At 47.1% G+C, this 21,335-nt stretch overlaps 1 protein-coding gene across 1 annotated transcript in view; it reads left to right on the top strand.

The window, feature by feature from the left end:
- The window catches only part of dmc1 (DNA meiotic recombinase 1), a 179,493-nt gene that overhangs the window by 71,344 nt on the left and 86,814 nt on the right, over positions 1–21,335 (top strand). The window contains exon 4 of the mRNA XM_072492545.1: positions 10,237–10,319. Coding sequence (XP_072348646.1) covers positions 10,237–10,319 — 83 coding nt within the window. The remainder of the gene's footprint in view (positions 1–10,236; positions 10,320–21,335) is intronic.

The raw sequence follows: 21,335 nt of genomic DNA on the forward strand, positions 1-21,335 counted from the left end.
TGACGCTTTACTAGAATATTGTCAGAACCTAACAATTGCTGTCAGTTCTGCTTCCCCACAGTAATCGGCAGCTTGGGGTGACCCACCAGAAGGAGGACACGACATTGTCCCCGGAACTTGGGTCAATGTGAAGAAAAACAAAAAGAACCGGTGGGAGCTAAGTGGGAAGGACCTCTTCAGGTGCTATTGACCATCCAAGTAGCTGTCAAGCTGCAAGGAAAGAAGGCCTGGATACATGCCTCTCACATAAAAGAAGCATGCTGGGATTAAAACTCCTGTCTGCTAAAAAGATATATTGACCAATATGTTCAACCTTTTTGTTATATCCGCTACTTGCATTTTAAGTGTTTGCATCCCTTTGACCAGCCAAGCTTTGCACAGAAGTCCTTGGCCCTCACTAACATGTCAGGCATGGGGAGACCGTTGGGGTTCATGTGACTCATTAAAAATCAAAGAGGGGGCCACGATGTGAGGCGCAGTAACTGCTTCCACTATTTTAATGTCTGATAACGCTGACTCTTCCAACCTAACAGGTTTTAACAACCTTACGAGTGGGCAGACCTTCTCCGAGTGCTGGTATCCGGAAGTGGTAGCCCGATTCACCTCCTGCAATGGTGCTTAGTTCAGCTATGGTCACAGGGTCTATCCCTGGCTGCCATGTTCTTGCACAGGATCTTGTTATTTGGAGTATATAATACTCGATATCCGTCATTTTACCTCCCTTCCAGTGCTGGCTCGTTGGTGGAGGTTAAGGAGAGACCGAGACGGAGAGATTCTTCTCCACCCTGGTCCCTTGGTACGGGAGAGTCAAACCGGCAAGGGAGTCTATTAACATGGCCTCCGTGCTTGAAGAGGTGGCCAATGACACATCGGAAGGCCTTATTAAAATAAATGATGATATGGTTGCCGTTCATATGGTTGCCCTTCAAAACCGCATGGCCCTACATTTTATCCTTGCTGAGAAAGGGGGTACTTGTTGTCATAACATACACCAGTATATCATGGTGCAGACACACACACTGATGGACACACAGCAAGACCAATCAACACACACAACACCGCAGCCAATCACCAGTTAGAGTACACTCACTATAAAGACAGAGGGCATCAGTTTTCCCGCTCATTCGGGATGCAGCCTCTCAGAAGGACAGAGCTTACAGCTAACAGCACAGATCTTCACCATGTGCTGAGTGCATAGACTTTGTTAGGATAGGCATAGGTCTTTAGTTTAATCTAACATCGTGTTAATCCACAGTGAAAGTATGTTCAACAGTTTCTAGCTTAATAAAATAGTGTTGTTCTATTTTAAGTGTTGGTGGCCTGTATGTGTTCCACAGATCCAAAGCACCCAACACATCACTTGTGCCCTAATAGGGGCTGAGTGTTGCACCTACATTCCGGATAACTCCGAAGATATCACTAATCTGGCTGATCACATCCAAAGGGAGATAGAAAAGCTTAAGCAGCTTCCATCCTCCTGCTTATGGAGCTGGCCTACTGGATGGCTGGGCTCTTTGGGAACCTCATTAGTTCAAGGCTTGATCTTATTCTTTATTATCATTCTTATTCTGTATTGTGTTTTTCTGCTTATTAAGTGTTGCTGTAAATGATTAACCGAAGCTCCTGCTATGATTATGCCCCTGCAAAGCTCTCGCCTTCCCTTCCTACACCATAAATGCGCTTCCTATTTTTAAAATGCAGGCTTATTAAGACTTGCCATCACAGGTTTGAAGGCTGTCTCGAACAAATGGAGGCCGTTAAAGGCACTTAGAGATGTGCACTTGTGCTACCTTTCGCGAGCTTGCTTAATTAAATGATTCATTCTCTTTGATATTGTTTGAAGAATCAAAAGGTGGACTGTAGAGGACAAAGTAAGTTAGTCAGCTATTAAACTAATCAACTATGTGTGCGTTATACACCCAAATGTAGTCAAATGTGCGTATGCTAATATAAATAAGCTTGTACATCAGCATCTGCGGGTTTGTTTCTCTGACGATGTAACATAAGAACTCGGAGCATGAGTAGGCCACCTGGCCCTTCAAGCCATATACCTTCACCATTCAATGAGATCATGGCTGATCTTTTATGGACTCAGCTCCACTTTCCCGCCCGAACACCATAACCCTTTATTCTTCAAAAAACTATCTACCTTTATCTTGAAAACATTTAATGAAGGAGCCTCAACTGCTTCACTGGGCAGGGAATTCCATAGATTCACAACCCCTTGGGTGAAGAAATTCCTCCTAAACTCAGTCCTAAATCTACTTCCCCTTATTTTGAGGCTATGCCCCCTAGTTCTGCTTTCTCCCGCCATTGAAACAACCTGCCCGCATCTATCCTATCTAGTCCCTTCATAATTTTATATGGTTCTATGAGATCCCCCCCCCACCATCCTTCTAAATTCCAATGAGTACAGTCCCAATCTACTCAACCTCTCGTAATCCAACCCCCTCAACTCTGGGATTAACCTAGTGAATCTCCTCTGCACACCCTCCAGCGCCAGTATGTCCTTTCTCAAGTAAGGAGACCAAAACTGAACACAATACTCCAGGTGTGGCCTCACTAACACCTTATACAGTTGCAGCAAAACCTCCCTAGTATTAAACTCCATCCCTCTAGCAATGAAGGACAAAACTCCATTTGCCTTCTTAATCACCTGTTGCACCTGTAAACCAACTTTTTGCGACTCATGTACTAGGACACCTTTTTGCTATTATTCCTGCCAAAATGGATAACCTCACATTTGTCAACATTGTATTCCATCTGCCAGACCCTAGCCCATTCACTTTAACAATCCAAATCCCTCTGCAGACTTCCAGTTTCCCCTGCACTTTTTACTTTACCACTCATCTTAGTTCTGTCTGCAAACTTGGACACATTGCACTTGGTCCCCAACTCCAAATCATCTATGTAAATTGTGAACAATTGTGGGCCCAACGCTGATCCCTGAGGGACACCACTAGCTACTGATTGCCAACCAGAGAAACACCCATTAATCCCCACTCTTTGCTTTCTATTAATTAACCAATCCTCTATCCATGCTGCAATTTTACTCTTAACTCCATGCATCTTTATCTTATGCAGCAACCTTTTGTGTGGCACCTTGTCAAAAGCTTTCTGGAAATCCAGATATTGCACATCCATTGGCTCCCCGTTGTCTACCACACTGGTAATGTCCTCAAAAAATTCCACTAAATTAGTTAGGCACCACCTGCCCTTTATGAACCCATGCTGCATCTGTCCAATGGGATCATATCCATCCAGATGCCTCGCTATTTCTTCCTTGATGATAGATTTCAGCATCTTCCCTACTACCAAAGTTAAGCTAACTGGCGTATAATTACCCGCTTTCTGCCTACCTCCTTTTTTAAACAGTGGGGTCACGTTTGCTAATTTCCAATCCGCCGGGACCACCCTGAGTCTAGTGAATTTTGGTAAATTATCACTTGCAATCATTTGCAATTATCATTTGCAATTTCCCTAGCCATCTCTTTTAGTACTCTGGGATGCATTCCATCAGGGCCAGGAGACTTGTCTACCTTTAGCCCCATTAGCTTGCCCATCACTACCTCCTTAGTGATAACAATCGTCTCAAGGTCCTTGAAGGGGAGGGTTCAGCGATGATACCTCTTAAAACTGAATAGTTAGCATGCTACTAGAGTAGTTTTACATAAGTTACTTTATTAAGGATTGAGATGAATTGTAGGAAGAATACTGAGTAATCATTATTAACCATTAAACATGTATTTTTAGGACAGAGCAGTAATAAGTAATCAAATGGTATTTAGGACAGCTAACTTGACCAGAAGGACATCACTTCTGACATCCTGTCTTTGTGAAACAATCCAGGGTGCTGGTTTTGTTGTTCTGTTTCTCACAAACAATCAGCACAGGATGCTGAGATTGTACATAGCTGTTAGGATGAAGATTAATCATGGGTTGCTTGCGATTCTATTGGGTGAAGTTTAAACATTGCTTGCAATTCTATTGGGTGAAGTTTAAACATTGCTTGCAATTCTATTGGGTGAAGTTTAAACATTGCTTGCGACTCTTTAATGTGGTGGCCATCACGGAAACTTGGATAGAAGAGGGGCAGAAATGGTTGTTGGAGGTCCCTGGTTATAGATGTTTCAATAAGATTAGGGAGGGTGGTAAAAGAGGTGGGGGGGGTGGCATTATTAATTAGAGATAGTATAACAGCTGCAGAAAGGCAGTTCGAGGAGTATCAGCCTACTGAGGTAGTATGGGTTGAAGTCAGAAATAGGAAAGGAGCAGTCACCTTGTTAGGAGTTTTCTATAGGCCCCCCAATAGTAGCAGAGATGTGGAGGAACAGATTGGGAAACAGATTTTGGAAAGGTGCAGAAGTCATAGAGTAGTAGTCATGGGCGACTTTAACTTCCCAAATATTGAGTGGAAACTCTTTAGATCAAATAGTTTGGATGGGGTGGTGTTTGTGCAGTGTGTCCAGGAAGCTTTTCTAACGCAGTATGTAGATTGTCCGACCAGAGGAGGGGCAATATTGGATTTAGTACTGGGTAATGAGCCAGGGCAAGTGATAGATTTGTTAGTGGGGGAGCATTTTGGAGATAGTGACCACAATTCTGTGACTTTCACTTCAGTAATGGAGAGGGATAGGTACGTGCAACAGGGCAAGGTTTACAATTGGGGGAAGGGTAAATACGATGTTGTCAGACAAGAATTGAAGTGCATAAGTTGGGAACATAGGCTGGCAGGGAAGGGCACAAGTGAAATGTGGAACTTGTTCAAGGAACAGGTGCTACGTGTCCTTGATATGTATGTCCCTGTCAGGCAGGGACGAGATGGTCGAGTGAGGGAACCATGGTTGACAAGAGAGGTTGAATGTCTTGTTAAGAGGAAAAAGGTGACTTATGTAAGGCTGAGGAAACAAGGTTCAGACAGGGCATTGGAGGGATACAAGATAGCCAGGAGGGAACTGAAGAAAGGGATTGGGAGAGCTAAGAGAGGGCATGAACAATCTTTGGCGGGTAGGATCAAGGAAAACCCCAAGGCCTTTTACACATATGTGAGAAATATGAGAATGACTAGAGCGAGGGTAGGTCCGATCAAGGACAGTAGCGGGAGATTGTGTATTGAGTCTGAAGAGATAGGAGAGGTCTTGAACGAGTACTTTTCTTCTGTATTTACAAATGAGAGGGGCGATATTGTTGGAGAGGACAGTGTGAAACAGATTGGTAAGCTCGAGGAAATACTTGTTAGGAAGGAAGATGTGTTGGGCATTTTGAAAAACTTGAGGATAGACAAGTCCCCCGGGCCTGACGGGATATATCCAAGGATTCTATGGGAAGCAAGAGATGAAATTGCAGAGCCGTTGGCAATGATCTTTTCGTCCTCACTGTCAACAGGGGTGGTACCAGGGGATTGGAGAGTGGCGAATGTCGTGCCCCTGTTCAAAAAAGGGACTAGGGATAACCCTGGGAATTACAGGCCAGTTAGTCTTACTTCGGTGGTAGGCAAAGTAATGGAAAGGGTACTGAAGGATAGGATTTCTGAGCATCTGGAAAGACACTGCTTGATTAGGGATAGTCAGCACGGATTTGTGAGGGGTAGGTCTTGCCTTACAAATCTTATTGAATTCTTTGAGGAGGTGACCAAGCATGTGGATGAAGGTAAAGCAGTGGATGTAGTGTACATGGATTTTAGTAAGGCATTTGATAAAGTTCCCCATGGTAGGCTTATGCAGAAAGTAAGGAGGCATGGGATAGTGGGAAATTTGGCCAGTTGGATAACGAACTGGCTAACCGATAGAAGTCAGAGAGTGGTGGTGGATGGCAAATATTCAGCCTGGATCCCAGTTACCAGTGGCGTACCGCAGGGATCAGTTCTGGGTCCTCTGCTGTTTGTGATTTTCATTAATGACTTGATGAGGGAGTTGAAGGGTGGGTCAGTAAATTTGCAGACGATACGAAGATTGGTGGAGTTGTGGATAGTAAGGAGGGCTGTTGTCGGCTGCAAAGAGACATAGATAGGATGCAGAGCAGGGCTGAGAAGTGGCAGATGGAGTTTAACCCTGAAAAGTGTGAGGTTGTCCATTTTGGAAGGACAAATATGAATGCGGAATACAGGGTTAACGGTAGAGTTCTTGGCAATGTGGAGGAGCAGAGAGATCTTGGGGTCTATGTTCATACATCTTTGAAAGTTGCCACTCAAGTGGATAGAGCTGTGAAGAAGGCCTATGGTGTGCTCGCGTTCATTAACAGAGGGATTGAATTTAAGAGCCGTGAGGTGATGATGCAGCTGTACAAAACTTTGGTAAGGCCACATTTGGAGTACTGTGTACAGTTCTGGTCGCCTCATTTTAGGAAGGATGTGGAAGCTTTGGAAAAGGTGCAAAGAAGATTTACCAGGATGTTGCCTGGAATGGAGAGTAGGTCTTACGAGGAAAGGTTGAGGGTGCTAGGCCTTTTCTCATTAGAACGGAGAAGGATGAGGGGCGACTTGATAGAGGTTTATAAGATGATCAGGGGAATAGATAGAGTAGACAGTCAGAGACTTTTTCCCCGGGTGGAACAAACCATTACAAGGGGACATAAATTTAAGGTGAAAGGTGGAAGATATAGGAGGGATATCAGAGGTAGGTTCTTTACCCAGAGAGTAGTGGTGGCATGGAATGCACTGCCTGTGGAAGTAGTTGAGTCGGAAACATTAGGGACCTTCAAGCAGCTATTGGATAGGTACATGGATTACGGTTAAATGATATAGTGTAGATTTATTTGTTCTCAAGGGCAGCACGGTAGCATTGTGGATAGCACAATTGCTTCACAGCTCCAGGGTCCCAGGTTCGATTCCGGCTTGGGTCACTGTGCGGAGTCTGCACGTCCTCCCCGTGTCTGCGTGGGTTTCCTCCGGGTGCTCCGGTTTCCTCCCACAATCCAAAGATGTGCGGGTTAGATGAATTGGCCAATGATAAATTGCCCTTAATGTCCAAATTGCCCTTGGTGTTGGGTGAAGGTGTTGAGTTTGGGTAGGGTGCTCTTTCCAAGAGCCGGTGCAGACTCAAAGGGCCGAATGGCCTCCTTCTGCACTGTAAATTCAATGATAATCTATGATTAATCTAGGACAAAGGTTCGGCACAACATCGTGGGCCGAAGGGCCTGTTCTGTGCTGTATTTTCTATGTTCTATGTTCTATTGGATAAGTTTAAACATAGCAGCTTCAGGGATTGGATCGCGTCCAACTGGGGAGGGTTATTGATTTTTGAAAGTTGCATATGTGTTGAGTTTGTGTCTTTGTTCTGTAGCAGGGTCTTGGCAGCTTTCCAGGTCTTATCTCTCATGTACATGAATGTAAGCTTGTAGATAATAAAACCGTCTTCAGATTGTTGATGTGTCTGCTGCTCTTTGTACTGAGTTGAGCCACAGGAGAAAAGCCTACGTGGAAGGCGACTCAATACACATGCCTTGAAACTTCCTCACCTGTCATAGCCTCATTTCCATCAGTTACTGGCATGTCATTTGTGTCTTCCACTGTGAAGACCGACCCAAAAAACCCGTTCAGTCCCTCAGCCATTTCCTCATCTTCCATTATTAAATCTCCCTTCTCATTCTCTGAAGGACCAATATTTACCTTAGCCACTCTTTTTTGTTTTATATATTTGTAGAAACTTTTACTATCTGTTATATTCTGAGAAAGTTTACTCTCATAATCTATTTTACTCTTTGTGGCTTTTTTAGTAGCTTTCTGTTGCCCCAAAGATTTCCCAATCCTCTAGTCTCCCACTAATCTTTGCCACTTTGTATGCTTTTTCCTTCAATTTGCTACTCCCTTATTTCCTTAGATATCCACGGTTGATTTCCCCTCTTTCTACCGTCCTTCCTTTTTGTTGGCATAAACCTTTGCTGAGCACTGTGAAAAATCGCTTGGAAGGTTCTCCACTGTTCCTCAACTGTTTCACCATAAAGTCTTTGCTCCCAGCCTACTTTAGCCAGCTCTTTTCTCATCCCAGTGTAATCTCCTTTGTTTAAGCACAAACCACTAGTGTTTGATTTTACTTCTCACCCTCCATCTGTATTTTAAATTCCACCATATTGTGATCGCTCCTTCCAAGAGGATCCCTAAATATGAGATCATTAATCAATCCTGTCTCATTACACAGGAAAGATCTAGGACCGCTTGTTCCCTCGCAGGTTCCATTACATACTGTCCAGGAAACTATCGCGGATACATTCTATAAATTCCTCCTCAAGGCTGCCTTGACCGACCTGGTTAAACCAATCGACATGTAGATTAAAATCCCCCATGATAACTGCTGTACCATTTCTACATGCATCAGTTATTTCTTTGTTTATTGCCCGCCCCACCGTAATGTTACTATTTGGTGGTCTATAGACTACTCCTATCAGTGACTTTTTCGCCTTACTATTCCTGATTTCCACCCAAATGGATTCAACCTTATCCTCCATAGCACCAATGTCATCCCTCACTACTGTCCAGGTGTCATCCTTAAATAACAGAGCTACACCACCTCCCTTACCATCCACTCTGTCCTTCCGAATAGTTTGATACCAGTGGATATTTAACTCCCAGTCGTGACCATTCTTTAACCATGTTTCACTAATGGCCATTAAATCATAGTCATTCACGATGATTTGCGGCATCAACTCATTTACCTTATTCTGAATACTACGAGCATTCAGGTAAAGTACCCTTATGTTGGCTTTTATACCACTGTTTTGAATCTTAACACCTCTATCAGTAACCTCTCCTAAGTTATTTATCCTTTGAACTTTTCTCCTAATTGTCCTTATCGTTGAACCCATATCCTCATGTAACAACCTGCTGCGTTGTTTCCATTTATGTTTTTACTTCCCGTTTTATTCCTTTTAGTATTGCTGGGCCTATTCACTGAGCTCTCCTCAGTCACTGTACCCTCTACTGTGGCCCTTTTTGATTTTTGACTATGGCTTCTCTGCCTTACACTTTCCCCCTTACTGCCTTTTGTTTCTGCCCCCGTTTTACTCCCCTCCGACTTCCTGCATTGGTTCCCATCCAGCTGCATACCTCAATAAAGGATTTCTAAAAACTACCACCGGACTCCGAATATATTTGAAAAAGCTATGTTCTAAGTAGTAGGCTTAAACAACTGTTGTAATGCATCTTGTAGATGGTGTACACTGCAGCCAAGATGTGCCAGACAGGAGTGATTCTTAAGGTGTGGTTAATGGGGTACCTATCAAACAGACCGTTTAGTTCTTGATGGTGACAAGCTTCTTGAATGATGTTGGAGCTACATCCATTCAGGCAAGTAGGGTGCATTCCATCACACTCCTGATTTATGCCTGGCAAGTGGTGGAAAGGCTGTGGGGAGTCAGGTATTGAGGCACTCACTGCAGGATTCCCAGCTTCTGCTCTGCTGCTATAACCACAGTGTTGTTGCTGGTCCAGTTTCTGGTCATGGTTTCAGGATGTTGATGGTACAGAATTTGAGATGTTGATGGTGCAGAATTTGATTATGGCAATGCCATGGGGTTTCATGGGGAGATGATTAGACTATCTTATTAGAGATGGTCATTGCCTGACAGTTCTGTGGCATGAATGTTACTAGTCACTTGTCAGGCCAAGTTTAGATGCTTGCTGCATGTGAGCACAGACTACTTCATTTTCTGAGGAATTGCTTATGGAAGTGTGCAGTCATCAGTGAAAATCCCACTTCTGACCTTAAGGTCATTGATGGAGCGGCAAGAGATGACTGGGCCCAAGACATTGTTCTGAGAAACACCAGCAGTAATGTACTAGGGCTGAGATAATTGACTGCAGGATTGTCATTAAGCCTATCAGAGTCCTGTTGCTGATAGAACATGAAGAAATAAGAAGCAAAATAAGCCATTTGCCATTGAGCTAGTCAACAAAATCATTATTTATCTGATTGTGGTCTTAACTCCACGTTCCTACCTGTTCTCCATAATGCTTGACTCCCTTGTTGATCAAAAACCTGTCTAACTTAGCCTTATAATAGAATATAGATATTGCAATATAATATATTGAATGGCCCAACCTTTTACAGCTCTCTGGGGTAGTGCATGTGTAAGATTAATAACACTGAGAAAAATATACCCCTCATCTCCAATTTAAATGGGTGACGTGTTTTGAAACAGTCCTCCCTTTCCAATATACCCTTTCCATGCTATCCTTGGCACAGACTAGTATTTGTGATGTTCATTGTTTTATTTGCATGCAAAACTGTTTTTGTGCTGCAGGAGCCAGGATTTCTCACCGCATTTGAGTATAGTGAGAAGAGGAAAACAGTGTTTCACATCACCACTGGCAGCCAAGAATTAGAGTGAGAACCGTACTTATCTATAGAAATTACATGAAGAGAGCACAACGTTTTCAAAGTCAAACAGAAAAGCTATTGTACATCATTTGGGGGTTCTTTTGACCTTGAGTACTTTTGCTTAAATGGTGATGTTGCTGGCAAAGTTTAAACGGTCTGAGAGGCATTGAATTAAAATGAAAAGATATATAAACATCAAACAAGGAACAGTGAGGTGGTCACTGAGCAACATCTGAATTATTTTTGTGATGCAAATGCATTCTAGAGCTATGGAAATGCCCTCGTCTGTTCCATTTACTGCAGGATCTATTTCATTGGCTGCATGAACTACCTCTTAGACATTTACTTTAGAAACTGGACTGCATTTGCTTCAGAAGTATATTGCATTGACTGCAAGGACAGTCACTATTCCATTTACTGCAGGAATAATCTTCATTCATTGCAGGAATTATTTCTTTGTTTATAGCAGGAATAGTAGTGAAATACTGCGAGTGCTGGAAAGCTGAAATAAAAACGGTGGAAGTACAGAACAGGTCAAACAGCATCTGTGGAGAGAGAAAGAGAGTTAAAGTAGTCACAGACCTGAAAAGTTGATTCTTTTTCTCGCTCCACAGTTGCTGCTAGATTTGCTAAGTATTCCAAGCACTTATTGTTTGTATTTACTGCAGCAATTCTCTTGTATATTTATTGTAGGAACACTCATGCGTTTACTGCAGGAGCTCTCTTGCATGTTTACTACCGGAGCTGCCTCCCAAGTATTTCCAGAATTTTCTATTTTTATTTACTGCAGGAACACCTTTGTGCATGTACTACAGGCGTTATCTCCTCGTATTTACAGCATTTTCTGTTTTTATTAGCTGCAGGAACACTACCGTGCATTTACTGCAGGAGCTATTTCTGTGCTGCTTTTGCACAAACTCTTCCATTAACTGCAGGATTGATCAATTACATTTACTGCAGAAACTATTTCTTTTCCATTCACTGCTGGGACCAACTTTTCTAAATACTGCAGGAATCCATGTCTTTTACTGCAGGAACTATCTCTGTGACACTATATTAGGAACTAAGAAACAATGGGAGCTTATATCAAAGGTTATGCAATAATCATGAGAGACTTTAATCTTCATATAGACTGGACTAATCACATTGTCAAAGATAGTTTGGAGGACATCTAGGAAATGACAGCAAGGATGTTTCCCAGATCAATGTGTCATTAACCCAACTAGGAAGAGACTATTTTAGATCTTGTGTAATGAAACAGGGTTAATTAATAATTTCCTGAGGTCTGCCCATAGTGGATACTACGTGAGTTGGCACTGAGGGTGTATGGACAAAGGATGATGGTAGGGTACCATGTATTGGCATGAGCTGACAGTATGTTGGCATAGGGTCTATAAAGGGCCATGGGTGTGCATAGGTTGCATGGGGGTATGGGGCTATGTGGAGGTGGGTAAAGGGGCATAAGGTGACATGGATGGGGCATGGGGAGTGTGCAAGGTGTGAGGGGAAGAATGTTTATTTGTTTTATTTCTTAAAAGTCCCGGAGCACCGAGGCTGGTCTTTCAACCCCCGCACCCGGAAGCCCCTGTTACTGCTCCGTACTGTTTTCAAGGAGGTGGGCCCTATTCCCATTAACACCCGACACCCTGGAACACCTGGCCAGGTTGCCGTGTGACTCATCATTGTTTGATACCAACTATATTCTGGCATCCAAATGCAGTGCTCGTCTCTAAGCTGGTAGCTGCAGGTGTTCATATCAAGTGACAGGGCCTCTTCATCAGTGCTATTGCTCTCTTAGTTTCTCCTAGGGCTTCCGTGGCTGGACAACTGAGTGTTTGAAAGAAGTGTTCAGAATAGGAAGATAATTATCAGAAAATGTGGAGATTCTCCTGCAACTAAATGTAATTAAAATACATTTTGAAGTAAATCTAACTGGTAGTTCCTGCAGTTAATGGAACAGAGATGGTTCCTGCAGTACATGCAATAGTATTCCTTCAGTAAATGCAGCAGAGATGTATCCCCACAGTAAATAGAATAGAGATAGTCCTTTTTTAAAAATTCATTCCAGGATGTGGGCGTCGCTGGTTAGACCAGCATTTATTTCCCATCCCTAATTACCCTTCAGAAGGTGGTGGTGAGCTACCTCCTTGAACCGCCACTGGTGGAGGGTTTGAATGTTTGTGGAAGGGAGAACAATCAAGGTGGCTGCTTTGTCCTGGATGGTGTTGAGCTTCTTGAGTGTTGTTGGAACTACACGCATCCAGGCAAGTGGAGAGTATTCCATTACACTCCTGACTTGTGCCTTGTAGATGGTGGACAGGCTTTGGGGAGTCAGTAGGTGAGTTACTTGCCGTAGGATTCCTAGCCTTTGACCTGCCCTGGTAGCCCCTGTATTAATATGGCTAGTCCAGTTCAGTTTCTGATCAGTGGTAACCCCCAGGATTCAGCGATGGTAATGCCATTGAATGTCAAAGGGCGGTGGTTAGATCCTCTCTCGTAGGAGATGGTCTTTGCCTGGCACTTGTGTGGCGCAGTAAATGCACCAGAGTTACTGCGGAAAATATGAGTTATTGCAGTAATGTAATAGATTGTTTCTGAAGTAAATGCAATAGTTTTCCTTCAGCAAAAATAGTAACAACAATTCTTCAGTAAATGCAACAGAGGGAAGTGGATGGGAAGGGAAGCAAGAGTCCATGGTCACGCCATCAACAGCTTTCTCATCAAGCCAGATAACTGGATTGGGGTATGCTGGAAGTTGAGAAGGGGCAGAAACTTATCGTCATCCTCAATGTTCTCAGTGACGTCAAACACTGCAAGCACCCCTTGCAGCTTGTGCCCATGATGCTGAAAGCCATCTGCTCTGCTGGGCTCAGAGGATGCAGGCATCTTTTTCCTCACTGGTCCTGCTCTGCTTTCTTTTTTTTTAATAAACATTTTATTGAGGTATTTTTTGGGATTAAAACAACAACACAATAAACAATGTACATGAAACTATAAACATTGTGCAAGAGCCGTCTCCCTCCCCAAAAGGTCCCACCTTTATTAACCCCATACTCTAAGCTAAACTATCCCCCCCACTTCTGCTGACGATTAATTTTCCGCGAAGAAGTCGACGAACGGTTGCCACATCCGGGCAAACCCTAACAGTGACCCTCACAAGGCGAACTTGATTTTCTCCAAACAGAAAGCTAGCCATGTCCGATAGCCAGATCTCCGACTTCGGGGGCTTTGAGTCCCTCCAAGCTAATAGTGTCCGTCTCCGGGCTACCAGGGAAGCAAAGGTCAGAACGCCTGCCTCTTTCTCCTCCTGGATTCCCGGTCTTCCGACACCCTGAAAATCGTCACCTCTGGACACAGCACTCTTGTTTTTAACATCGTGGACATGACATCTGCAAACCCCTGCCAAAATCCCCTAAGCTTCGGCCATGCCCAGAACATGTAGACATAGTTCGCTGGTCCTCCCGCACATTTTGCACACCTGTCTTCCACCCCAAAGAATCTGCTCATCCGGGCCACTGTCATGTGAGCCCGGTGAACGACCTTGAATTGTATCAGGCTGAGCCTGGCACATGTTGCGGACACGTTGACTCTACTCATTGCGTCCGCCCATAGACCATCCTCTATCTCTCCTCCCAGCTCCTCCTCCCACTTGTGCTTCAGCTCCTCAGTCTGCATCTCATCTGACCCCATAAGTTCCTTGTAAATGTGTCCGATGTCATGTTATTCACCCTGGGGTAACACGGACTGCAACTGGATGCAGTTGTACTGTAAAGTAGACATCAAACTTAGACGTTAGTTCAATACGTTTTATTGAACTTCTGGAACAGTGCACACAGCTTGCTGTGCGTTGACACTCTACTAATCTAAGTGTGCTAACTATAACTAACTAGACCAGACTAGCTCTGAGCCACGTGTAGAAGGTGCTAACTGATATATACACCCTGACTGTCACAACAGTTGTCACCAGTGGAAAGAGGAAGAGTGCTGATGCCTCGTGTGTTTTATAGTGGGAAACCCCCCTCTAGTGTTCTGCCTGCTGATTGGTTGTGTTCTGTCCTGTGTGTTGATTGGCTGTACTGGGTGTCTGTCATTGCCTGTCTGTATCTCATTTTGTGCATGAGTGCATCCAAGACGTTCCGTTCTCCTACCCACCCTCTGGAAACTACCCTGTCCGAATCCCCCTTAGCGGTAGGAGCGAGAAGGTTGACACCTGTTTATGTAGGAAGTCCCACACCTGCAGATACCTGAATTTGTTTACCCTCGCCAATCCAAACTTCTCCTCCAGCGACCTCATACTCGGAAAACTCCCCTCTATAAACATATCCCACATCCTCTCAAACCCTGCTCTCCGCCAGCGCTGTAATGTTCTATGTTCTATATACGGAACCCCCCCTCCATACTTCCCGAGGCAAACCGTTGATTATTACAGATTGGGGACCAGACCGATGCCCCCTCTGCTCCCACAGTCTCCTCCATTGCCCCCAGACTCTCAGGGCCGCCACCACCACGGGGCTGGTGGAGTACCGTGCCGGCGGGAACAGCAGAGGCGCAGTTACCAACGCCCCCAAACTGGTGCCCTTGCATGAAGCCGCCTCCATATGCTCCCATGCCGACCCCTCCCCCACCACCCACTTCCTGATCATGGCTTTATTTGCTGCCCAGTAATAGTTACTAAAATTTGGCAGCACCAGCCCGCCTTCTCCCCGACACCGCTCAAGCATTACTGGATGTCTGTCACTGCCTGTCTGTATCTCATTATGTGCATGAGTGCATATCATGACATCCCCCCTTTTTAAAAAAAAAAATTGTCGGTTGCTTAGAGCATATGCGACTGTATGTACATGTATAACTCTTTACATTAAATGGCGAGTAAATGAATATGTACATAAAAGGTATCTAGCATGCAGATACAGAACAATATTTACAAGATAAATGTCTATAAGTCCAATCTTTGGGGCTGGTGTCGGATCCTTGTCGACCGCCTGAGAGGTGGAGGTGGGGATGACGGCGTCTTGACAGGCGGGAGTGCTGCCAGATTGGTGGCCTCGTGATGCGACGTATCCGGAGGAGGCATAACAACATCTGGAAAGGTGAGATTTGGTGGTGGGCAGGCAAGTTTGCATGTAGTGCCCTTCTGCAGGCTGCGAGGAATAACGATACGATCTAGCTTGAGGAGGATCCCCTCGAGGTGCACACAGTTGCACCTGCGCCTCAGTTTGGCGGATGAAGTCAACCTGTTCACAGGGCGAGGTGATGGAGCGTGACAGGGCATACGCAGTTATTAGCTCCTTGCCTGGTGTGTATACTAATTCAAAATCGTACCTGCGGTGTCGAAGGAGAATGCACTGAAGCCTGGGCGTCATGTCATTCAAGCCCTTATGAATGATATGGACCAAGGATCTGTGGTTAGTCTCCACTGAAGGTTGGTAGACCGTAAACGTAGTCCTGGAACTTTACAATGCCGGTTAGGAGGCCCAGGTACTCTTTTTCTATCTGGGTATATCGCAGTTCAGTAGGAGTCATGACCCTTGACGCATAAGCCACTGGAGCCCAGGACGAGGAGTCATCCTTCTGGAGGAGCACCGCACCAATGCCATTCTGGCTTGCGTCCGTGGAGATTTTTGTCTCCTTGTCCGGGTCAATAAATGCTAGTACCGGAGCAGTGGTGAGCTTTGACTTTAGCTTGAGCCACTCTGCTTGATGTGTGGGTAGCCACTGGAATGCAGTGGACTTCTTCATCAGATGCCTGAGAGCCGTGGTGTGTGATGCCAGGTTGGGAATGAACTTTCCCAAGAAGTTTACCATACCGAGAAAGCGTAGTACCGCCTTTCTGTCTTCCGGGGTCTTCATGGCATTACTGGCCTTGACTTTGTCCGAATCTGGTTGCACACCCTGCTGGGATATCTGGTCGCCCAAGAACTTGCTGGATGACATGCCAAAGGGGCACTTGGCCTTGTTCAACTTGAGGGCGTTTGCATGGACACGTCGAAAGACTTGTTTGAGACGAGATATGTGTTGCTCGGGGGTCGTGGACCATATGATTACATCATTTACGTAGACACGCACACCCTCAATGCCCTCCATCATCTGCTCCATGATCCTGTGGAAGATTTCAGAGGCTGAAACAATGCCGAACGGCATCCGGTTATAACAGTACCTTCCGAAAGGTGTATTGAACGTGCAGAGCTTCCTGCTGGACTCGTCCAGTTGTATCTGCCAGAAACGACGCGATGCATCTAGGTTTGTGAAGAATTTGGCGTGTGCCATCTCACTGGTCAGTTCCTCCCGCTTCGGGATCGGGTAGTGTCCCCGCATTATGTTCCGGTTAAGATCTTTGGGAATTTATCTATATCCGCAACTCTCCTGAGGGCTTCTTCACACAGACCATCGAGCTGACCCAGTCAGTCGGTTCCGTCACTTTAGAGATTATGCCCTGGTCTTGGAGCTCCTGCAGCTGTGCCCTTAAACGTTCCTTCAGAGGAGCCAGCACCCGGCGTGGTGCATGGATTACAGGCGTGGCATCAGGCCTGAGTAAGATCTTGTAGCAGTATGGCAGCGTACACATTCCACTAAACACATCCGGGTATTGCGCCAGGATGTCATCAATGTCACCCTGAAGATCCACATTGGAAGAGGACATGGCATGGACTCACTGTACGAGGTTGAGTAGCTTGCATGCATGGCCACCAAGCAGAGATGCCTTGTGTGGTAGTATGCATTAGGGGTCATGTGGGACTGTGAAGCCGTGATGTCATTGGCTGACAGATCCCGGGTCCTGGTTGGCCGTTGACCTCTAGCTCCACCCTGAAGGCGGAGTATAAGAACCAGGAGTCCTCCCCCACAGGCCAGTCTGCTACTGAACTGCGGGGGAACAGTCACGCTTAATAAAGCCTCATCTACTTCACTCTATTCGTCTCTTGGAGTCTTTGTGCGCTACAATTTATTAAGCGTGACTAAAGGACTATGGAGCTCAGGATCATCCCGGAATGCCTGAGGATCAGCCCCCACGCAGTGAACGCAGCAGCAGCTTTCAAGCACTGGCAGACTTGTTTCGTGGCCTACCTCAGAACGGCCCCCGGCCGGGTCACAGAAGACCAAAAACTACAGGTCCTGCACTCGAGGTTAAGCACGGAGATTTTCTCTCTCATCGAAGACGCAGAGGATTTCCAGACGGCGTTCGCAGCACTAAAAAGTCTCTATGTTCGCCCAGTAAACCAGATCTACGCTCGCTACCAACTCGCAACGAGACGGCAAAGTCCCGGAGAATCGATAGATGAATTCTACGCCGCGCTACTAATTTTGGGACGGGCCTGCGGCTGCCCGCCGGTGAACGCAAATGAACACACGGACATGTTAATGCGCGATGCTTTTGTGGCAGGTATGAACTCCCACATCCGCCAAAGACTTTGAGAAAAAGAGTCGCTAGGACTCTCAGAGGCACGGGCCCTAGCAGCCTCCCTGGATGTGGCCGCGTGAAACGCCCGCGCCTACGGCCCCGACCGCGCGGCAGCCCATTGGGCTCCGTACGCACCCGTCGCGACATACCGCCCCCCCCCCCGGACACCCCACAGGCTTGCGCGGTTCAAACGCCAAGTCGCACCGGGGGAGCCCGCTGCTATTTCTGCGGCCAGGCGAAACACCCCCGGCAGCGCTGCCCGGCCCGCGCAGCGATCTGTAAGAGCTGCGGGAAAAAGGGCCATTTCGGCTGTGTGCCGGTCCCGGGAGGTCGCCGCTATCCCAGGAGAACAGGGAGCCCTGCACGCCCTTTACGCTCCCCAACCCCCCCAGCGCCCCATGTACGACCCGCAGGCGCAACCACTTTGGGTCCCGACCACCGCTCTCCACGGAGAAGAGGGAGTTCTGCGCGTCTCTAACGTTCCCCAACCCCCCCCCCACCCCCGCGCGCCCCATGAATGACCCGCCGGCGCTACCACTTTGGGTCCCGGCCACCGCTGTCCCCAGAGAAGAGGGAGTCCTGCGTGTTCCTAACGCTCCCCAACCCCCCCAGCGCCCCATGTGCGACCCGCAGGCGCCGCCATTTTGGGTCCCGGCCACCACAAGGGGAGGAGGGGCGCCGCCATCTTGGACCACCCCAGACCTGTGCGACGCATGGGGGAGGCCATTTTGTCCACCCCCGCCGCCATCTTGTGACCCACCAGCCATGTGCGATGCATGGGGGCAGCCATCTTGTTCACTCCCGACACCATCTTGGACGGCAACAACGGACCCCAGTGTCGACGGCTCCACGGGGTTCGAAGAAGACGCTCAACCATTACGACCACGTCTGGCTTCAATGACGCTGGACCAAGCACGGCCCCGGACGCTCCAGACGACGACGACAACGGTGCTGATAAACGGGCACAAGACACCATGCCTGGTCGACTCCGGGAGCACGGAGAGCTTTATCCATCCCGACACGGTAAGACGCTGTTCTTTGACCATCCGTCCCAGCGCACAAAAGATTTCCCAAGCTGCAGGATCCCACTCCGTACTGATCAAAGGCTTCTGCATAGTTACCCTAATGGTGCAAGGGAGGGAGTTCAAAAACTACAGGCTCTACGTCCTTCCCCAACTCTGCGCCTCCACATTACTGGGATTAGACTTCCAGTGCAATCTACAGAGCCTAACCTTCAAATTCGGCGGCCCAATACCCCCACTCACTATCTGCGGCCTCGCAACCCTCAAGGTTCAACCCCCATCCTTGTTTGCAAACCTCACCCCGGATTGCAAACCCGTCGCCACTAGGAGCAGACGGTACAGCGCCCAGGACCGGACCTTCATTCGGTCCGAAGTCCAGCGGCTACTGAAGGAAGGCATAATCCAGGCCAGCAATAGTCCCTGGAGAGCACAGGTGGTAGTAGTAAAGACAGGGGAGAAGCAAAGGATGGTCATAGACTATAGCCAGACCATCAACAGGTACACACAACTAGACGCATACCCTCTCCCCCGCATATCCGACATGGTCAATCGGATTACCCAATATAAGGTCTTCTCCACCGTGGACCTCAAGTCCGCCTACCATCAGCTCCCCATCCGCCCAAGTGACCGCAAGTACATAGCCTTCGAGGCAGACGGGCGATTATACCACTTCCTAAGGGTCCCATTTGGCGTCACAAACGGGGTCTCGGTCTTCCAACGAGAGATGGACCGAATGGTTGATCAACACGGGTTGCGGGCCACGTTCCCATATCTCGACAATGTAACCATCTGCGGCCACGATCAGCAGGACCACGACGCCAACCTCCAAAAATTCCTCCAGACCGCTAAAGCCTTGAACCTCACGTACAACGAGGACAAGTGCGTTTTTAGCACCAACCAGCTAGCCATCCTGGGCTACGTGGTGCGCAATGGGATAATAGGCCCCGACCCCGAACGTATGCGCGCCCTCATGGAATTTCCCCTCCCGCACTGCTCAAAAGCCCTAAAACGCTGCCTGGGGTTCCTTTCATACTACGCCCAGTGGGTCCCCCAGTATGCAGACAAGGCCCGTCCCCTAATACTGACCACGACCTTCCCTCTGTCGACAGAGGCTTGGAAGGAAGCCCAAGCCATAGTGGAAGCTGTGCAACATTGGAGGCATTACCTGGCTGGCAGGAGATTCACTCTCCTCACTGACCAACGGTCAGTAGCTTTCATGTTCGATAATGCACAGTGGGGCAAAATCAAAAACGACAAGATCTTAAGGTGGAGGATCGAGCTCTCCACCTTCGACTACGAGATCTTGTATCGTCCCGGAAAGCTGAACGAGCCGTCCGATGCCCTATCCCGCGGCACATGTGCCAACGCACAAATTAACCGCCTCCAAACCCTCCACGAGGACCTCTGCCACCCGGGGTCAGTCGGTTCTACCACTTTATAAAGTCCCGCAACCTCCCATACTCTTTGGAGGAGGTCCGTACAGTCACAAGGAACTGCCACATCTGCGCAGAGTGCAAACCGCATTTTTTCAGGCCAGATGGTGCGCACCTGATTAAGGCTTCCCGCCCCTTTGAACGCCTTAGTCTGGATTTCAAAGGACCCCTCCCCTCCACCGACCGCAACACATACTTCCTTAATGTGGTGGACGAGTACTCCCGCTTCCCATTCGCCATCCCCTGCCCTGACATGACCGCGGCCACAGTCATTAAAGCCCTGAACACCATATTCACACTGTTCGGTTGCCCCGCATACGTCCACAGCGACAGGGGGTCCTCCTTCATTTTTTTTTTTTAAATAATATTTTATTGAAAATTTTTGGTCAACCAACACAGTACATTGTGCATCCTTTACACAACATTGTAACAATACAGATAATAATGACCTTTTTAAAATTTAAACAAAAACAACAACAAATAAATAAATATTAAATAACAAAAAATAAAAACTAGCCCTAATTGGCAACTGCCTTGTCTCAGGCCACACCTCCCCCCCCCCCCATCCCCCCCCATCCCTCCCCCCCCCCCCCAAGTCCTGGGCCGCTGCTGCTGCCTTCTTTGTTCTCCCCTATCTATCTTTCCGCAAGATATTCGACGAACGGTTGCCACCGCCTAGTAAACCCTTGAGCCGACCCTCTTAGGACGAACTTAATCCGCTCTAACTTTATGAACCCCGCCATATCATTTATCCAGGTCTCCACCCCCGGGGGCTTGGCTTCTTTCCACATTAGCAATATTCTGCGCCGGGCTACTAGGGACGCAAAGGCCAAAACATCGGCCTCTTTCGCCTCCTGCACTCCCGGCTCTTGTGCAACCCCAAATATAGCCAACCCCCAGCTTGGTTCGACCCGGACTCCTACTACTTTCGAAAGCACCTTTGTCACCCCCATCCAAAACCCCTGTAGTGCCAGGCATGACCAAAACATATGGGTATGATTCGCTGGGCTTCTCGAGCACCTCGCACACCTATCCTCCACCCCAAAAAATTTACTGAGCCGTGTTCCAGTCATATGTGCCCTGTGTAATACCTTAAACTGAATCAGGCTTAGCCTGGCGCACGAGGACGACGAGTTTACCCTGTTTAGGGCATCTGCCCACATCCCCTCCT

The sequence above is a fragment of the Scyliorhinus torazame genome, chromosome 29, assembly GCF_047496885.1.
Source record: "Scyliorhinus torazame isolate Kashiwa2021f chromosome 29, sScyTor2.1, whole genome shotgun sequence".
Classification (NCBI taxonomy): Eukaryota; Metazoa; Chordata; class Chondrichthyes; order Carcharhiniformes; family Scyliorhinidae; genus Scyliorhinus; species Scyliorhinus torazame.